Source organism: Suricata suricatta, chromosome 1 (assembly GCF_006229205.1).
Source record: "Suricata suricatta isolate VVHF042 chromosome 1, meerkat_22Aug2017_6uvM2_HiC, whole genome shotgun sequence".
NCBI lineage: Eukaryota > Metazoa > Chordata > Mammalia > Carnivora > Herpestidae > Suricata > Suricata suricatta.
Window position 1 is genome coordinate 125647245 of NC_043700.1, and position 20647 is coordinate 125667891.

General features: G+C 35.9%; 1 protein-coding gene and 1 non-coding gene across 2 annotated transcripts in view; both read right to left on the reverse strand.

Annotated features, from left to right (window-relative positions):
* DSPP (dentin sialophosphoprotein) overlaps positions 1–4114 on the reverse strand; it is a 4828-nt gene extending 714 nt beyond the window's left edge. The window contains exons 1-4 of the mRNA XM_029951578.1: positions 4064–4114; positions 2164–2250; positions 1036–2028; positions 2–557 (exon numbers count right to left, since the gene is read on the reverse strand). Coding sequence (XP_029807438.1) covers positions 2–557; positions 1036–2028; positions 2164–2250; positions 4064–4114 — 1687 coding nt within the window. The remainder of the gene's footprint in view (position 1; positions 558–1035; positions 2029–2163; positions 2251–4063) is intronic.
* On the reverse strand, positions 3038–3143 carry LOC115303463. Its single transcript, XR_003914070.1, has one exon. It is a non-coding gene; the product is annotated as a U6 spliceosomal RNA (small nuclear RNA).
* Positions 4115–20647: the final 16533 nt, after the last annotated feature.

The window sequence follows — 20647 nt, forward strand, 5'->3', positions numbered from 1 at the left end:
TCACTACTGTCACTGCTCTCACTGCTGTCACTACTGTCTGATTTACCTTTGCTGCTGTCTGGCTTGCCATTGTCATTGTTCCCATTGTCCCCGTTGCCATTACTCTCACTATCATTAGCATCTGATGTGCTGTCACTGTCATCATCTCCTCCGTTTGAGTCACTGTCGTTGCCATTATCTTTTGATTCATCAGAGTTATAACCAGTATCTCCTTGGCTATCACTGTTATTGTCACCTTCAGAATTGGCATCATCACTGTCATTAGACTCATCACTGCTGTTGGGATCATCTCCTTGCATGGATTCATCATCAAACTCATAACTGTCATATCCATCACTAGTACTGTCACTACCTGTTTTGCTCTGTGCAACCTTATTTCCGGGTTCTGATTTCTGACCAGGTCCATGTATGTTGTCAATCTCTCCTGGTGTCTTGACATTTCCTTTGCCCATGACCATTACAAATTGTCTTTTACTCTCTTTATCTTCATTGACTTTCCCAGCTTCTTTGGTAATATTGTTTCTGTTGCCACTATTGGGACCTTCCATTTCTATTCCCTGTAGAAATACAGAAAAAAGAATGATTGGTTAGTGGATGTTGCCCTGCTAAACTGCGTTGGTCTGAGGAAGTCTGACTGGGAAAGGTGACCAGAGGAAGAGAAGTTCAGCTTCCAGTACTTCGTAAACTTTGGTTTGTGAAAATGTGCTTTATTCACCTGAGAGAACTCTGGTATTTAGATTATAAAACAACCCATCACATTTCTCCTCCGTAGGAACTTGTGTCAACAGTTACATGGTGCACCACTTAGTTAGTATTAGACTTTTGGAACTGTAACCAAACTTTCAGAAATATCTGCTTTTAAAAATTGTTCTGTATCAAAGTCTAATAAGAACTCCAACTTTCCCATTAAATATTCAGGTAACTTAGGTGCAAAAATAGATGAATGCCTATTACAATTTATTTTTATGTTACCATCAGTGAATGGAGAGGGAGAATTTAAACTGCCATTAGAAGAAATCAGCTTCACAAACTAACCTTATCTTTGCTCTTCCCAATAGCACTTGGCTCTAATTCATCAGTGATTTTCTTTTCCACAGCTTTGTTTTCTCTGTGACTGGGTTTTTGCATGTCCCCTATTATTTGGCTATCTTTGTCTTTGGGAATACCATCAGAATCCTCCTCACTCTTGGAAGTGTTGTCTCCATCAATGCCATGGGGATCTTCTTTGCCTTCAGGGTCCTCATCTTCACTACTAATTGAACTTTGACCTAAGCTATTACCATTATCTTCTTCTCCGGTAGGCTGGCCCTCCTGGCCCTGGCTGTTATCAGTGTCATCTTTTCCGTTCCCTGTTTCTTCACCTTCGTCGTCACCAGAGCCTTTGTCTTCATCCTCCTCTGCTCCATTCCCACTGGGACTCCCATCAGAATTGTCCAGGCCCCCATCTTCTCCATTGCTGACGCCACTTGTCCCTGGTGTCACTCCTGCCTCCTGATTCCAGTTTCTCTCACCTTCTCTCTGAGGTGTTATTTCACTTGTATTACCTTCATTTCCACAGGAATTCCTATTTATTTCATCCTCGGGGCCTGTACTATTTTTGCTTTCAGCTGTTTGCTGTCCATCTTCTTGGACAACAGTGGCATCCTCACTCTGACTTGCATCTCCAGCATCTCCATTGTTTGAATTTTTATCAGTATTTCTATTAATATTTCTCCCATTTATAATTCCAGCATTGTCAATAATGCTTACTTGTCCCCAAATGCCATTTGCTATGGTGCTACCTTCTTTTCTATGTATACCATCATAACCATATGTTTCTGGCTTTTCTGTGACCCCATTTTGATCTTCAGTATTCCCCTCTGCATTTACTAACATGGAATGTGTAGAGGGACTCTTCCCTCCTACTTCTGCCCACTCAGAGCCATTGTTTTCTCCTTTGTAACCATCTTTGGCATACTGTTGCCTTCCTCTTTCATTTTCATGGGGAACACCACTTTCTTTGTTGGTGTCATTGGCATTTAACTCATCCTGGAAAAGAGAAACAATTCAAAATAAGTGGTAGATATCATCTTGAAGTTCAACAAACTGAAGAGGCAAGTATCAATTTTCTGGAAGTTAATAAAAATTTAAGGACAGCTTAGAAACACATTTTATATCCTATACCTGTATTGGCACTGATGCTCTTTCTAGAAGATTTACATTCGCAAATTTGTCAACAGCATGTCTCTCCGGGGGCTTGATTTGGGGCACCTGCCAAAATGAAGTTATTGGAAATTGAAAACATTCTGATTTTGTGTACATGCCCATGCTCACACACACAGACACACATTTCCCCCTAAATGAAGAAAAAATATAGAACACAAAGGCCAAGGTGTGATCTAATTAGGTAGAAAACAAAAGTGGCTTGTTACATAGCTTATGTAGAATTTTAACTGAGCACAGAGATACTTTTCACCATGGTATTACCGATCTTACTGAACTATGACCAGACTATTTATCTCAGGAGAATTGTCTTTTATAAAAATGAGGACATAGACCTTTGGTGTTTCTGTACAAACCTCCCACACTAGCCCAAGACCTATCTTAAGTATAATTCTGGCCAAAATCCCCAAGAAAATGGCAGGTCTGACAAGAGCCAGTGTAGAAACAAAAGCAACTAATATGCTACGTCTGTGTCCTTCAGGAGTACATCTGACATAGTTGAGAAAATTCTCAACTACATAAACACCAATGTGTTTGATATGCTGAAAACACACCAAAATGTTAACCCTAGCAGCTGATACAATTACAATTGGTTTAAATTTCCTAACTTTTTCTTTATGGTGTTTATCTGTGTATTCCAAATTTCCCCAATGAACATTAAAAAAATAAGTATCCGAATGAAACATTTTCTCCTGTGTTGAAAAAATCTGATTTTTTTCCTATTTTCATTTCTTGGAAACTTTAAAAATGCAGCCTTCATTGATGTTAGAATGAAATTTATAGGGCATGAGCAAAGATTACTAAAGTCTCCATAATTTTGGGGCATTGAATGTTAAAAATTTCAATGAATTTTACAAATTTGTGTGTCATCCTTGTGCACATTCATGCTAATCTCCCCTGTATTGTTCCAATTTTACTATATATGCTGCTGAAGAGAGAACAATATGAATGAATTTTATTCTAAATTTTTTTAACATTTATTCATTTTTAAGAGACAGAGAGAGAGACAGAGCATGAGTGGGGGAGGAACAGAGAGAGAGGGAGACACAGAATCTGCAGCAGCTTTGAGCTGTCAACACAGAGCCTGATGGGAGACCTGAACTCAGAACAGCAAGATGATAACCTGAGCCAGAGTCAGATGCTTAATTGGCTGAGCCACGCAGGTGCCCCTAATCTGAATGAATTGTAAAAGCAATAATCCTATTCCATTGGTCTGTGTGTCTGTTTTTGTGCCAATACCATACTGTCTTGATGATGACAGCTTTGTAGCAAAGTGGATGGACCTCGAGGGTGTCAAGCTAAGCGAAATAAGTCAGGCAGATACCATATGTTTGCACTCATAGGTCTAACAGGAGAATAAGAGAAACCTAATGGAGGACCATGGGGAGGGGAAGGGGGAAGGAGAGTTGGGGAGAGAGAGGGACGCAAAACCTGAGAGACAATTGAATACTGAAATCGATCCTTCGGAGAGTTGAAAAGGGAGGGGGAGGGGGGAAAGGGAGGTGGTGGTGATGGAGGAGGGCACTTGTGGGGAAGAGCACTGGGTGTTATATGGAAACCAATATGACAATAAACTATTTAAAAATTTAAAAAAATATATTGAAACTCCAAATTTGAAAAAATAAATAAAAACAATAATGCATTTGACAAGACATGAGTTTCAATTCAAGTAATGGGAGCATGAATTTGAGTGCATATTTTGATTTGTGGAGACCCCCAAAAATACCTTGTAAAGTTTTTCATGCAAATCTAGATATTTAGGCACAATTTATCTGCAAAGTCTTAAAGAAATATATGTTATTTGATGTTAGGTTAAAAGAGATAGAAAAGTAAGGAGATTTTCTGAGGAAGGCATACTTACTGGAATGGCCCATGCTGCTGACCAAATGCAAAAATATATAATTATCTTCATTTTCTTTAGGAATATTGATCAATCTGTTTTTAAAGAAAAAGAACAGCATGAAGTTACTTATAAAGCAAAAGATGATAACCACTAATAATAAGGTATTATTTTGGCCAAGAAGCATTTGACTTTTTCCTGGACAAGAAGAAGGCTGTCAAGACTCAGTGTTCCAGAACATACCTGGAATGCTCACAGGGTCATACAGGATGCATCATCAGGCTTAGCACTGAGGTTGCTGACTAGATTTTTCTGTCTATGCCAAGGAAGAGTCAGGGCCATGTAGTTGCAAAGGGCATAACCATAACTTTGTCTTGCTTTTCTTAGTGGTAATAATATTTCTTCTGAATAGTTTTATTAACTAATTTTAAGATTATGCTAAGAGATGAATCATTTATCATCACCACGCCAAATCCGTACAAGTGGCTGTAGAAGACTGCAAAGGAAAGAACTTAGCAGCATCAAGGAGCCTTGGCTAGTGGAAAGAACATGAAATTTAGATTTAGAGAGCTGGGTTCAAGTTCTGCCTTTACTACTTGATGTGTGAGCTTGAGAAATTTAAGTAGTTTTATTAAGACTTTGTTTCCTCCTTCGGGGATAATAATACCTGTGCTTCAGGATTATCCCAATTACCTTAGCAGAAGAATCTTCTATGAGAAGCATTCTCTGACTCCATGTCAAAGGGCATTTGATGTCTCTATCATCTTTATGCCTCATACTTTCTGCAAACCTCACTGGTAGCATATTGCACTGTTTGAACAGGGCCTGGTTACTTACACGTTCTGACCTACTGAGAGCTCCTGAGGTCTAGGAAATGTCTTAGTGATCACTGCCCTCCAACACTCAGTACAGAAGTACATGTTTTTAAAAAATTGTTGGTGAATAAATACTTATTAGTATAAGCACAAGCTAGTACTGTTTTGGATATTTAGCAATCCCTTAATAAATGATAGCAATTATTATGTGGAATTTCTAAAACCATGATCTTTTATTCATGTTCGAATTCACATTCAGAAATGGTATGATAGAAAGATAGACTGGAATAGACATTGTGTAGTCCATGTGAATCAAAAATTTAAATTGTGATTACTAATAATTATATTTTTTGATGTGATGATGCTATTACTATAGAAAGGAAAAAAGGATTTTACCCCTATTTCATGATCTCCCACTGGGTTTACAGATTACAATAATGTATGTCATAAAATAGCCTTGATTGAAGTTAGTGTTGATAGTGGAAATGTAATAAAACCTCAGTGAATATCAACTATCATAGAACTATTGGAAATCCCTCACAGGAGAGAGGATGCAGGCTTTGGGAGAAAAAAACTTACTCTTATAGCCTTTCAGTAGAAAGGCAAGAATAGCTAGACCTCCTTTAAAAATACTATGGATTAAAAATGAAGGTGAGGTGACCTCAGGACAAGTATAATACAGAGTTCTGAGGCAGATATGTTAAAGGGCAGCTGTTTAGGAAGGAAGGCTTATACTTATACACTTTACACTACCAATCCTAATTATTACATAGACTACAGAAGGCTGGTCTACACTGATTTGGAGGAACCGTGGTGTCCTGCACAGGTACCTGTAGTGAAGGTCAGGGTTGTGTGCATCCCATTTCTAAACTGCAATCCAGTAACCTGACTATTTTGGCTCTCTTTCCGATCCACTCCAGAATGATTGCACAATGTACCGTGATGCTTGCCTCTGTATCCACAGGTAGGTGAATAGCTCAAAAGACTGTATAGAAATGACCCCAGTTTTGTCAGCTTGAAACCTCTTTCATTTTCCAAACCTATTATGATATCGTGAAACAGAAAAAGTATGTGATAGAGGTCAGAATCTCCAGATATCCTCAGTAGAACTATTATAATCTAGCTTTGAAAACCCTGATATCAACTGGCAAGAAACAAATCTAATCTTTTAGATGGAAAGTTGATTTTTTAGGGACCAAAAAATTAAATGTAAACTGGGATTCATTCATTCATTCATCCAACATCTGAAGACCTAATGTGGGCCCACTATTGAGCCCTAGAAATAGATATGAGCCCTCCCCTCATGGGGCTTATCACTGAGTGGATTAGCCAGACGTTGGAGTAAATGTACCATAAAGTGTTGAACAAAATTTCTAAATCCACGTTTATTTCCTAACAGAGTCAGTGTTTAAATGTCACGATTGTTAGTATTTGAGAGGAAGAGATTGTTTCTTTCCTTTTTTTATTAAATCTCATCACATCTTATATTACATTGGTGAGGCCAAAATAGTGTCTTTAGATTCAAGATTCTTAAAGATGGTTTTTCTAGATAAAAATAACAGTAATGGAGCTTTCATGAATTATGAGTATTCTAATCACTCATTCTGTTGTTAATATTTTAGATTTAAAATATTTGCTTCATTTTCTATATACATTTTCTGACTATCAGCAACTGATACTTTAACACAGTGGCTATAAAAAAATTCTTATTCTTCAGTGATGCAATATTTTGCTAGATGGGATTAACATCCCTTACCACATAATTTTCCATTATTTTTAATACATAGTCTTGATTTGTCAAATCAAAAAAGAAGGGAAAAATCTAATCAGAGGGTTATTCACTTTTAAAGTCAAGTCTGTTTCTTCTCTGAAATTCAAGTTTCTACAGGAATCTGTTGGTTCTGAGTAAAAAGGATGTTTCGTCTTACCTTAAAAGCCTTCAAAGGGACTTTGAAAATCCAGGATTTCTTATCTTTCTCATTGAAGACTGAGAGTGGCTCCCTGTCTTGGACTTTTGCATGACAATTTTGTACCTGCTGAAATTTAAACTCAGTTTGATAATTTTCTCAGCCAATCACTGTTTAGGATCCCTGATATGGGGTTATAAAGTGTCACCGTGCCTATGAAGCACATAATAACTTCCCCCACTTCCTTCGCTTACTGATATGTATTTGCCCGCTGAACCATTCGGTTCCAAGGGGACTAGACTTACTTTCACTTAATTAAATAGTTCATGAAAAGCTGTTTTGCATCTTAAATATAGAGAATCAGTGTAATATATCTGAAAAGAGCCACTTAAACTCTGTCACCCTGGCATTTCTTGTCTTACTAAGGTTGGCAATCTAAGAAAACTCTAGGTTTCTTTAGTAAATATGACTACCTATTTAAGACTCCTATCATTCCTGAAGTAGGTATTAAAGTTTCTGTGCTATAATTCAAGAAACTGTCCACATGCAACAGCCTGACATTGACTGAGGGGTCTTTAGCATATATAAATAGTAACTCTCATGAAATCTCTCTGACCTAAATAAATAGTTGTGTGAGGTTTAAAAATGTATCAGTTTAGTATTCAAACTAAATTTTTACAATAGATATTCAAAATACCAGAAGTTATTGTAAAACACCTGGAAATGTAAAAGTGTGTACAGACAATAGATTTAGCTCTCAATTATCGCTCAGTTATTTGTGTTAGCCCTGAAGGACAAAATAGAAAACCAGGTGTTATTTTTAGCAGAAAGTTTTGCTATCCTGAACTCACCATTCTCTTGAACCCTAGATGTAGGCCATAATGCAGCTAATCCCTGTTCAAAAACTAGATAATCTATGTCTCTTCATTATATTTCTTCAGAACTTTCAGGAATATTCTAAACTTTTTTTAATAATACTGAAGGATATGAACCACATAAAAACACTAATATACCACTACCCAATAGTGGTAAGTTGGGAATTTATATATAGAACTATTACAGGGAAAGCAGTAGTGTTGAAAGGAAATTAAGGGAATGGAAAGAGAATTTGCCATGAAGCTGTGGTCTCATAACAAGTACTTTGTTTTTATTTAGATGGCATATTTATATGGGTAGCTTAAAGGGGCTAACAAATTTTAAGGAGTCCTAAGTCACTCCTGGGAGCAACTCACACCTTCTCTCACACAGAGATACCAGTGGAGATTAGTGAACTAAACCTCTCTTCCTTGTCCTTTGACTTGAATTGACATGATTTCAATAACTGATAGAACTAGTAGACAGAAAAATTATTGCCAATAAAATTTAAACAGAAATATCAACCAGCTTGATCTAATTGACACTTCAACTACAGCAGAATAAACATTCTTTTCAAATGCAGGTGAAATATTTACCAAGATAGACCATATTCTAGATCCCCCCCCCCAAAAATCTCAATTTTAAATTTAAAAGGATTTGAGCCATGCAAAGTATGTTTACTGACCCCAAAAGAATTAAATTAGAAGTCAATAACAGAAAGATCTCTGGAAATTCTGAATATTTGGAAGCCAAATTACATACTTCTAAATAACCGACGAGTGAAAGAGGAAACCAAAGAGAAATTCAAAATATATTGTATTAAATAAAAATGAAAACAGAACAATGGATCAAAATTTGAAGAATGTCACTGAAGCACTCTTTAAAGGGAAATTTATAGCACTAAATTCCTGTGTTAGAAACAAAAAAGGTCTCAGAACATCTGGGCAGCTCAGTCGGTTAAGCATCTGACTCCTGATTTCAGCTCAGGTCATGATCTAACGGTTGTAGAATCAAGCACCCTGTCCAGCTCTGCACTGGATGTAGAGCCTGCTTGGGATTCTCTCTCCCTCTAGATTCTCTGCCCCTTCCCTGTTCTCACTTATGCACCCTCTCTCTCAAAATAAATAAATATTTTTTAAAAAGAAGAAAGAAAAAATTTCTCAAAACAATGACTATGGCTTCTGCCTTAAGTAATTACAAAAAATAAATAAATTCTGATTAAGTAAAAGGAAATAAAAAGGCAGAACTGAAATTAGCAAAATAGAAAATAATAATACTACTAGAGGAAAATCAGTGAAACCAAGAGCAGACAAGAGGAAAGTAAAGAATTTTCTGCAGAACCACTATAGAAACTATGTCACAATGCAAATTAAACATAGACTGTAATGCAAAATTTTATAAGTAAATTTTGCAAGTTAAATAACTGTTAAACAAAACCAAATTATGAAGGAAACAGAATTAAAAGAAAGAGGTATGTAATTTAGATATTTTTATGATTTATTTCAGATAAATTTAAGTATAATTATGTCCCATGCAATATGTTTTCTTTATCTCAATATTAGCATAGGTAATTAGAAATCACTCAATTTTAACTGCAACTGCAATTCTGTATTTCCATTTGCTAAATTTGGCAACCCTAGATTGGATTCTATAAGAAAATATCTGCTCACCAGGTGATCATTTTGTGATTTTGTTTTTTCTTTACAAAAAAGACATTCAGAAATCTGAAGAGATGGTCTCACACTCTGGCACAAGCATCCATAAGCCTTAGTAGATTGCAGGGAATCCTCAGTCTTATATCCCATCACCTCCTAGACCAATTCAGGAAAGGAGAGAGAAGAAAAACAAACTAGGAAGGACTATACTATAGAATTGTTTAGATAAAGCTGCCACACCTGAACTTTTCTGAATATGAACAGCTACTTCAGTCTGTAACAGAACTCTTCCAAGATTAGTTGTACCACCTTTGGCTATCATTCATACATCATCAAATTTGTATAGAAAGGCATTAGGCTGAGCCTCTATGAGGGACACAGGTAATTTGCTCCTATGGAGTCTCCATTTTTCAAGCCATCAGTGGTTTTCTGCCAATTACTTATTATGTTACATACTTTGCATGTCTAGCTATAGTATTTTTATTATATTAATATATTATTTATATATGTAAAGTTCCTGGCATAAATTCATTAATATAAATATATTCATAAATTATTCTTTTAACTGCAGCAATCTTTCAATATCCAACAGCTTTTTTTGAAGCATAATTGGCATATAATGTTATATTAGTTTCATACGGATTCAACAGTTATATACATTACTCATTACTCAGTGCTCACCACAATAAGTGGAGTAACCATCTGTCATCATACGTTATTATTACATTTTTTTTAAGGCATAAGTGTTTTTATTTTTATTATTTAAAGTTTTACTTGAATTCCAGGTAGTTAACATACGGGGTAATATTAGCTTCAGATCTGCAACATAGTGATTTAACACTTCCATACAACACCGGGTGCTCATCATAGCAAGTGCCCTCCTTAATTCCCATCATCCATTTAACCCATCCCCCCCACCATCAACCTCTCCTCTGGTACCCATAAGTTTATCAGTAGTTTGTTCTCTATAGTTGGGAGTCTGTTTCTTTGCTTGCCTCTTTTTACTTTTTCCCCTCTTTGCTCATTTGTTTTGTTTCTTAAATTCCTCATTTGAGTGAAATCATATGGTATTTGTCTTTCTCTGAGTGTCTTATTTCACTTAGGATAATACGGTCTAGCTCTATCTATGTCATTGAAAATGGAAAGATTTTATTATTTTTCCTGGATGAGTAATATTCCATTGTATATATGTACCACACCATCCTTATCCATTCATCTATTGATGAATGCTTGTATTGCTTCCATAAGCTATTGTAAATAATACTGCAGTAAACATAGGGGAGCATGTGTCTTTTTGAATTACTGTTTTCATTTTCTTTGGGTAAATGCCCAGTAGTGGAATTACTATATCATGTGGTAATTCTATTTCTAATTCTTTGAGGAACTTCTGTACTGTTTTCTACAATGGTTGCACCAATTTACATTCCCACCAACAGTGCCTGAGGGTTCCTTTTCTCCACATCCTCACCAACACTTGTTATTTCTTATCTTGATGTTAGCCATTCTGACAGGTATGAGATAATATCTCATTGTGATTTTGATTTGCATTTCTCTGATGATTAGTTACATTGAGCATCTTTTCATGTTTGTTGACCATCTGTATGTCTCCTTTGTAGAAATGTCTGTTCAGGTCCTCTGCTCATTTTTTAATCAGATTGTTTGGGTTCTTTGGTGTATATAAATTCTTCATGTATTTGCGATATGAACTCCTTATCCAATATATCATTAGCAAATATCTTTTATTCAGGAGGTTGCCTATTTGTTTTGTTGATGGTCTCCCTTACTGTGCAAAAGCCTCAATCTCTAACAGCTTTGATATTCAACCCTGATTATTGAAACATTCCATATTTGGTAACTCACAAACTTGCTGTTTATTTATCACACCCAGATGAAGATTACAGTCATTTTATGGTAAACTGAGCACACAAGCATGCACAGAGCAGCAAAAAATTTGAGTTGCATTACATATAAGTTCCTAGCGGAGGTCAAGCAGTGTAATCCTTAGACTTCTTGTTTCAGCTGTCATACTGTAAATAAGTGTCCTCTTTTGCTATCTTTAGTGCCACACTTTGGTATTTTGTGCCTTTTGTTGGTGATTTTGCTGTTTAAAATTGCCCCCAACCGTAGTACTGAAATGGTATCTAGTGTTCCAAAATACAAGAGGGATGTAATACGTCACATGGAGAAAGTATGTATTCAATGAACTTCATTAAGGCATGAGGTATAGTGCTGTTGGTCATGAATTCAATTTTAATTAATTTATATTAATAAGGTGTCTTTAAATAGAAACACACAGAAAACAAGGATATGTATTGATCAGTGGATGAAAATGTTGTGACCCGTGGCTCATAGGAACCTAACTCAACATATATACTAGGAGCAAAGGTTCAGTGTTTAAGGCAATTGAATAGAACATAGGTACCTTGATAAGAAGAATCAACTGTGTGTGTGTGTGCGCGCGCCCGCACACACGCATATATTTATATCATAATAAATTTTCCTGAAATACATTACTTACCTTTACTATGTGTGACACACTTAGATAATGTCTCATATTTCCTTTCAATGCTTATAAAGGTCTCAACTCTGAAAACACTGTTCTAGCACAGAAAGAAACGCAGTTTTTTCTAAGATTAGTAAATAGTCAGTATTCAGCATTTACGGTAAAGATAATAGGACAAGTTAAATGATTGCATTCTGAAGAGTTTTGAAGAATGGTAGCAGTACCTCAGGTTTTTATAATTTTTCATCCTTTCAGATACCATGTTAGTTTCTATTTTCCAATTGGATATATAGGAGCCATTGAATGTAAGAACCATTTAATTCATAGATGCTATTTTTCCTTTTAATTTGAGGGAATTAATAATCTTTTATAAATGAAGGAATAAAGAAAAGATTTGTTTGTGATCAAGTTTAAGGCAGAAGGCCAGAAACTTCATAGATGGAAAAGTAAACAATTATTGCTTGCATGCTAAATAAGACAGGCTGATACCTTTCAGCAAATATTTGATTGGAACAGTTCTGTGTGGAATATCGGTTTGAAGCGTCATTGGCAAGATTGCCCCAGCTTTGTTCTGCTAAGTTATTGGCCCAAGTTAGTCCAAATCAGTCTGTTCTGATATAATAAAGGAATAATTTCCATCATGATTATTAATTAGTTTTTAATAACATAGCAGTGTATTAGCATACAAGAGACTGTGCGGCCAGAATAAAGTAGTTCCAATAAATAAGCAGCTTAGTACACAGAGGCTTATTTCTGTTCTTGTCACAATTCAGTGCAGGCCAGAGAGCTCTCCTATAGGCAATGAATCATGAACCCAGGCTGTTTCCCTTTTTTTTTTTTTTTTTTTTTTTTTAATGTTTCAATGTTTATGTCTGGGGTCGGGGAAGAGAGACACAGAATCCGAAGCAGGCTTCAGGCTCCAAGCTGATGGCACAGAGCCTGACCCATGAACCATGACTCCTCTAGGCTGTTTCCTTTTTGTTCTGCCAATCTGCAGCTTCAAGATCACCCGTCACCACTTTTCTGAAGATAGAAAAGAGAAGACAAAGAATGTAAAAGACTATTCTTGATATTTTAGACATCAGGTCTAGAAGTGGTTCTTTACTTTTGTCCATGTTCCATCAGCCAGGAGTCAGTCGCAGGGCCAACCAAACAAACTCCAAGGGAAGCTGGGAAATGTGGAGGGGCACTCAGATATGGAAGAGCACTGATAGTCTCTGCCACAGGCAGTAGTGTTTCTAGCTTCCATGCTGATTCTCGCATTTGTGCAGGAACCCTGAATCTTGGTTGATTATGTGGCTGAGGATACTTTTAGATAGCTCCAAAGCACTGTTTAATTCTCTGTGTTCCTGGTTGTCATTAATATTATTGTATTTAATAAAAATATTTGAGGACATCTATGTCATTTGTAAAGATGAGACTGAGAAGGAGGCAGGCCTACCAAGGAGATTACTTCTACATATATTTTATAGTATCCAGAATTTGCATTTTTCAAAATGTGGCTCCTGGATTAGCTGAATCTGAGTAATCTTGACTAAAATTGTCAAATCTAATTTTTAATGTAGATTTCAGGGCAGCATCGCTGACCTTTTAAGTCAGAATCTATCTTAGTAGAGCTCAGGAATCTGAATTTTAAGATGCTTCTTAGATTATCCTGTGTGCACTAGTATCTGAGAACCAATGCCCAGCGAAAAAACTGAAATCTGCTCGGAAGCTTAAGCTTTCTGTGATTACAAAATAAGCTCAGATCTGACAGCCAATTTCAGTCTTCTTTTCTAAATGAGAAAAGCCAAGAGCAGAAAATTCTAGGATTTAAATTATCATAATGTTGGCTGAAATAGATGGTCACAGAGCCCAGACAGTCAAGACCAGAAAAAAAGAAAAGCAGGACAGACTCAGCTGAGATACAAAAACCTTTCAAAACTTAATTTTTGACGTGTTCATGTGTGTAAGCATCATCTCTACTACTTCCTTTCTCATAGTATTTTCTAAGTCAACCCTCCCTTCCCCTTCAAAGTGACTACTGAACAAAAGCCACCTGTCAACTTAGACTTTCTACTAATAATAAATCTTGTAATAACATTCTCATGACGAGGCTGCTCTGAAGATTCAATAAGAGAATGTGTGTGAACTATTTAACTCAGTTCCTAACACTTGGAAAGCTAAATGAATGCCAACAATTATAAAAATCTAACATAACCACTGATAGACCAATGGTGCTTTGGGGATCATGGTGGGCCAAGAAATTGAAAGTTCTGATAGACCATTACCCAGGGAAGAGTTGTGAATGGTTGATATAGATGACCCGATGAGTACATGATGGCATCCACCGGAAAATGAGTTAGGAATGTCAGACCACCCAAACACACCCTGTCCCATGGAGCATTGCCAGGTAAATGATACATAGACCAACTCCACCTCTACCACCACCCAACCCACCCACTCAGAGAAAGTTTTAAGCCAAATGTAAATCAGTGGATAACTTGCCTACATTTGCCTCTTATAGACATGTCCTTGGAGTCTCCTCAAACAACAAACCACCCATCGGTTCAGAAAATGACAGGATTCGATTTTAGTGGGTCTCTCTGCCCCCTCACAGGGATGTGGTCAGGAAGAGAAAGAGGGAGGGGAGGGGAATCGAAAGTGCCTAAGACCACAAGAGGAATCATGCTACAGTGTTTTGCATGAGCTATTATAAATTTAAAGAAGGCTAAGACAATGTCTTCTTTAATTTGGGTATATAAGACTAAAGTAAAGCTGAAAAGAAGACTATTGCTTAGTATTGAAAGGAAAGATTATTCCAAAATGTTAATGGAATGGTCAAAGGAAAATAGCACTATGTTTTTTAAACTGTGGGTCACAACCCATTAATGAATCATAAAATCAATTTTAGTGCATTTTTAATGGAAAAATAAAACAGGGCATCATACATAGTAAGGATACTTAACCAAGGTTTATTTAAATTCATGTCTATAATTGGGCTGTACTGCAATATTTATTTTTAATAGTGGATTATAGTAGGAAAAGTTTGAAAATGTGTAGCAAAAAGCTAACTGCTCTGGAATCACAGAGAGTTTGATTCCAGGCTCTATCACTTTTCAATTTTATGACTTATAACAACCCTCAGTTTCTTCGGATGTAAACGGGAATAATATCTATAAGAATTCTTGGAAAGTAAATGGAATCATGTAAACCTTTTAATACAGTGTCTGCCACAAACTAGTTACCTAATAAATGTCAGTTTCCTTCTTTCCACTTAGGGTATTTTGTATACAGGTAGATTCAGGTACCACAGCAACAATCAATTGTCGCTTGGCCTCAATTTCTTCATTCTGAAATAATATAGAGCTTTGCCTGCTCTACAATTGTTCAATTTAATTAAAAAGGTCATTCTATTATTACATCAGAGAGATTCTCATTGAAATGTATTACAAATCACAAATGACAAATGGATTTTTTAAATTAAAGTTTTAGTTTGGATATAATTATAGATTTACATGCAGTTGTAAGAAATAATAGAGAAATCTTATATACCTGTGATAATAAGAATATACATTTGGTCATTGTCCTTGGTTTCTGGCACACAGCTTCTACAAAGTTTGGCATCTCCAGAGTGACAAGAGTTCCTTTTGTATACTAATGACTGGAGCTCCTAGATACATTCAGGATGGATGCTGGTCATCAGAAAGACCAAAGCATGATCAGAGGGTTGAAACATTTTTTTCAAGTTTTTATTTTAGTTCCAGCTAGTTAATATATATTGTTACATTTGTTTCAAGTGTGCAATAAAGTAATTCAACAATTCCATACATCACCCTGTGCTCATCCTCAATCCCTATTACCTATTTAACCCATCCCCTGCCCACCTCTCTAGCAACCATCAGTTTGTTCTCTATAGTTAAGAATGTTTCTTGGTTTGTCTCTCTCTCATTTTTTCTCTTTACTCATTTGTTTTGTTTCTCAAATTCCACACATGAGTGAAATCATGGTATTTGTCTTTCTCTGACTTATTTCACTTACCATTATACTCTCTAGCTCCATCCACATCATTGCAAATGGCAAGATTTTTTTTCCTGGCTGAATAACATTATGTTGTGTGTGTGTGCGTGTGTGTAGACACATGCATAAATACATCACATCTTCTTGATCCATTCATCAATTGACTGACACTTGGGCTGCTTCCATGATTCTGCTATAAATATGGTGGTGCCTATATCCCTTCAAATAAATGTTCTTATATTATTTTCCATGGCCTCCTCCTCAAGTTTGATAATTGGCTAGAAATTTCCATAGAACTTTAGGAAGGCACTTTACTTACTGGTTTATTATAAATCATTCCTACCCCCTGACCTCTGAGGAGGGGAGAGATGCTAGAGATTGATTCGATTAATGTTTTAATTAATACTGCCTACATAAATACCACTAAGTGACAGGGTTCAGGGACAGTCCAGGTTATTTAAAAAAATGTTGAGGTGCTGGGAGGATGGAAATTAGGTGATTAAGTAGTTGTTACTTAACCCTCTAATTTCTGTATAAGTCTAATTACATGAAATAGAAGTTGGGGTTTTGATTTTTTACTTTGCTTTTCTGTTTGGAGTGTCATTGTAACTACTGCATTGTAAATGATGGAAAATAATTGCATATGTTAAAAAAATAAATTGTGTTATATTCAAAATAAATAAATAAATTAATTAAATTTTTAAAAAAAGAACATTAGTGAGCTGTCTACCTCTACTGGGACAACAGCCTTCCTTTGTTCTGGTATGGAGGTGGTAACAGGAGAAGGTTGGCAAAGAGAGGATAAATCAGTGGACAGGGAAAATTATAGCAAATTGACATCACATGCACAAAATATTTAGAAGAGACTATACCAAAGAACATTGCAAAGTAAATTATTCCCATTTAAAATTAAAACACTCAAAGTTAGAAAACATAAATCTTGGTAATACATGTGGTCAAGGAAGGTGTTATTTTACACAAGCTTAAGCTAATGCTTCATTCTTTTGCTATAGACTACCCTCTCCCTGAGGTCAAAGAATGTGTTCTCTGTGGGAGACAGGTTGGGGCAAGGGTCAACCCCCACCAAGAGAAAGCTATTTAAGTTTGATAGGCCTTGGTCTTCACCTGGAATATTGTCACAGTGCTCAGTCATAATGGAAATTTACCAAACTTTCTGGTTTTCAGGGTCATAATTATGTCTGTATTTCATCTCAATTGACGGCTGCTGTGTTTGAAAAGGCCGTCATCCTCAGAGTTTGAAAATATATCATAATTAATCTCACCAATATGCCCAAGTTGCAAATCAGGACAGGATTGATTCATTATTCGAAATGTTGATGCTGTTTTCATCAGAGCTATATTTCACCAGTATCTAAAATCATGTCAGAGGATAGAAATAGTAAAAGGACACAGGATCATGGTGCCTAGTTTGACCATGCACAGCACAACATAAAATCACATTTCTAAAATAATTCTTATTTGCACTAATGCTAGCAAATCAATTTTTAACTTCATTTATTTATTTTGAGAGAGAGAGCATGAGAAGAGGAGGGACAGAAAGAGACGAAGAGAGAGAGAATTCCAAGCAGGAGTCAGCATGGAGTCCGGTGTAGGGTTTGATTCCACGAACCGTGAGATCATGACCAGAGCCAAGATCAAGACTTGGACACTTAACAAATTGAGCCACCCAGGCACGCCAGCGAATCAAACTTTTAAACAGGCATACTACAAAATAGCAGAAAAGAATATTCTTCATAAATAATTTTTAAACTTTAAGTTTGAATTATATGTTTTAATCACAAAACAATAGCTTCATAAAAATAGGAGAATAAACTTTTTTGTTCAATATTGTATAATGAAATAAGAGCAATTTTAAGGTATGACCAGATTTCTTGATTAGTCACTATCTAGATGAAAAGGTAAACAGAATTTTGATAGACATCATCCAAGGTACAAGTGAATGATACCAAGAGACCCTACCCAAAAGGTCTCCTCATTCAGCTACTTGGACACATCCTATAGAAAATCCAAGTAGGTCTTCATTCAGATGCTCTTCTCCTCAGACTCTGAGCCATTGTTTTTTTCATAGATGAGGCAGACAGTTGGTGTAATTATCCTTCAGACTCTCTCTTGTGGATCTGTCACATTAGGACCTAGGGCTTTGAAGTCCCCATCAAGTTTTTGTGCACTTAGACATAGCTATATGTCTAAGTTTTTCTCTTAGGAAAAAGCTTGCTGCTATATCTGGTGATATAAGCAAAACAACTTTCCAGATCCTTAATTTTATTAAGAATTTTTTTTTACTCCTGCCCCTTTCTACTTGATAACAGTTTAGATCTTTAATTATACACAATGGATACACTTCAAACTTGAGGACAGAAGCCTCAATTTCAAAATAACCATGACCAGGTACCTGCTAACTGTCTGGTTAAGGAAGTAACATTGAGAAATTATGAGAAGCATATTAAATTTCCAGGCGTCTGGATTGTTTTATCCTCGTATAAACTGGAGAAAGTAACCCTACCCTAACTAATAACAATTGCTAGACTTTTTGAGGATTTAAACATGTGCTAAGCACTAAGAGCTTTACATGGATTAATTTATTTAATTGTCATAAATAATGAGGTAATATTATTTGTATCCCCAGTTCACAGATGAGGAAATTGAGGCATGGGGAGGTTACGTGCCTCGCCCAGAACCTGATTAGTGAATAGTGGACTCAAGATCCAAACACTTGGCAGAATGGTTAAGAAAATCTAAAGTCACTTTTCTGGCTGAGTCCAAAGATGTCTGTGGAACACTTTTGTCACTCATTTTTTTGGCTCAATTTTATGCTTCTATTCTTGTTTTTCTTTTCTTTCATCACCTATTTCCAACATCTTGATTGTATATATTTTTGCATGTTCCATTCATTTTTTTTCTCCTTAATCAAGGTTGTTTACAAACAAAATGCCAATTAGGACTTTTATTCCAAAGTATTGTTATCTATGATTAACCATAATGATCACTATCAACAATATGAAACATGTATATTTGTTCAAAATATCCTGGACTCTTAACTAAAAATATCAAAATTTAGTCAATGGAAAGTGAATGGAATTTGGCCAGATGGATACCATGTAAAACTTGGAAATGAAATTTAAAAGACAGTATCTTGTCCCTTTCCCTACCCTTCCCCAGTGTGGAGAAGTCAGCAAGATGGCTGTAAGTGTTAATGCAGCAAAGGGTTTGGGCATCATAGGGAGGCACAGACCACAGGTGTACTGGCCAAGGGCACCAGACAATAGGAAGTAGAGAGACTGAGGTAGCAGAAGGAGGAAATGACCGATTTAGTTCAGAATTGATTAGACTGATCAAATGAGTAAACAAATTGGGGAAAATAAGAGCCAAGTGTCTTACTGCCAAAAAAGATGTTTAAACCATAGGAAGGGAGAAATGCTAGGAAAAACCTTGACACTATGTGGTTAGAGTCAGAGGAACAATGTGAACTTGTTTTATAATACATATATATACATGGAAATAAAAATATTTATGGATAGATAGATAGATAGATAGATATACTTAAGTAACCTAGTTCTGTACCCCAACACTAATCCATTGCAAAGGGGAAAATAATGACTTTAAGGGGGTGAAATCTGATAGAGAGCAGCATGACAAGTAATCAGAATTAACCCCACTGGCAGTAGAATTAGTTAACATCATGTCCCCTGAGGCACTGAGTCATTTCAGTGGTAACCCTGCTAACAACACATGACCTGAGTCTAGTCATGAAAACACATCTCATGGACCCTAATGAAGATCATCCTACGAAATCCAAGACTTCTAGTCTAAAACTGTCAAGCACATGAAAGGCAGATAAAGAGTAGGAACAAATGGAAGATGTCTAAACAGACAAGACAGCTAAATGCAACTCATTCTCCTGGTAGCATCAGAGTCAAAAAGGAAAAAGACATTTGGCAAAAGACATTTTGGTTAGACAATTGCATTATACCAGTATTGACATATTTATGAGGAAAGTGGTGGGCTATTTTTATATGAATGTCATTAATTTTAGGAAATACACACCAGAGTGTCTAGAGGTAATGGAACATTTCTGCAACTTACTCTCCAAATGTTCAGAAACACATTAATGTAATGGAGCGTGTGATACAGCAAATATTGTACAGTAATATTATGCAATAAAATAGGAATATTTGAAGAAGGTAGGTGAAAGAGATCCTGTGTTTCTTTAATCCATTCTGGCAACTGTCCTATAAGTTTGGGATTATTTCACAATAAATTATTTTTTAAAAAATTTTTTAAGTATCTTCATTATATTGATAGAATCTTAAGGCATTTTGATGAAAAGCAAAAAACTGAGCCACTTACATTGCCATACACACTATTTTAACAAATGCTTTTCAACCAAAATAATCAGTAGTGCATAGATACTTACACAGAAAGTAACAGCAAGCTAGAGTTAATTTTGTGTGACTACCTTTTGACATATATCTCTAACTTTGAGTCAAATGGTGTATCTAGTTTTGAAAGACAAATGTAAAAATTATAATTATCTATCTATGAAAGCACTGTTTTTTTATGAAAATACTATTCTTTGGGAAGCAGCTTATATGATGCCCTCTTAAAACATATAAACTAGTGGCATAAAACATTTTTTAAAAAGCCCTTAAAAAGTGATTCTGGAGTTTAGATGTAACAAGAGAAACTACTGTCAAAATACATGACGTGAACCTGCTGTTTCTTCTGGTCGTGATAACTTTATGACCCACATTGGCCACAATATATGATCTGCCTTTTTCTAATATCTATGTATGTATTTATTTATTATTTCAGTATAGCTGGCATACAATTTTACATTATCTTCAGGTGTA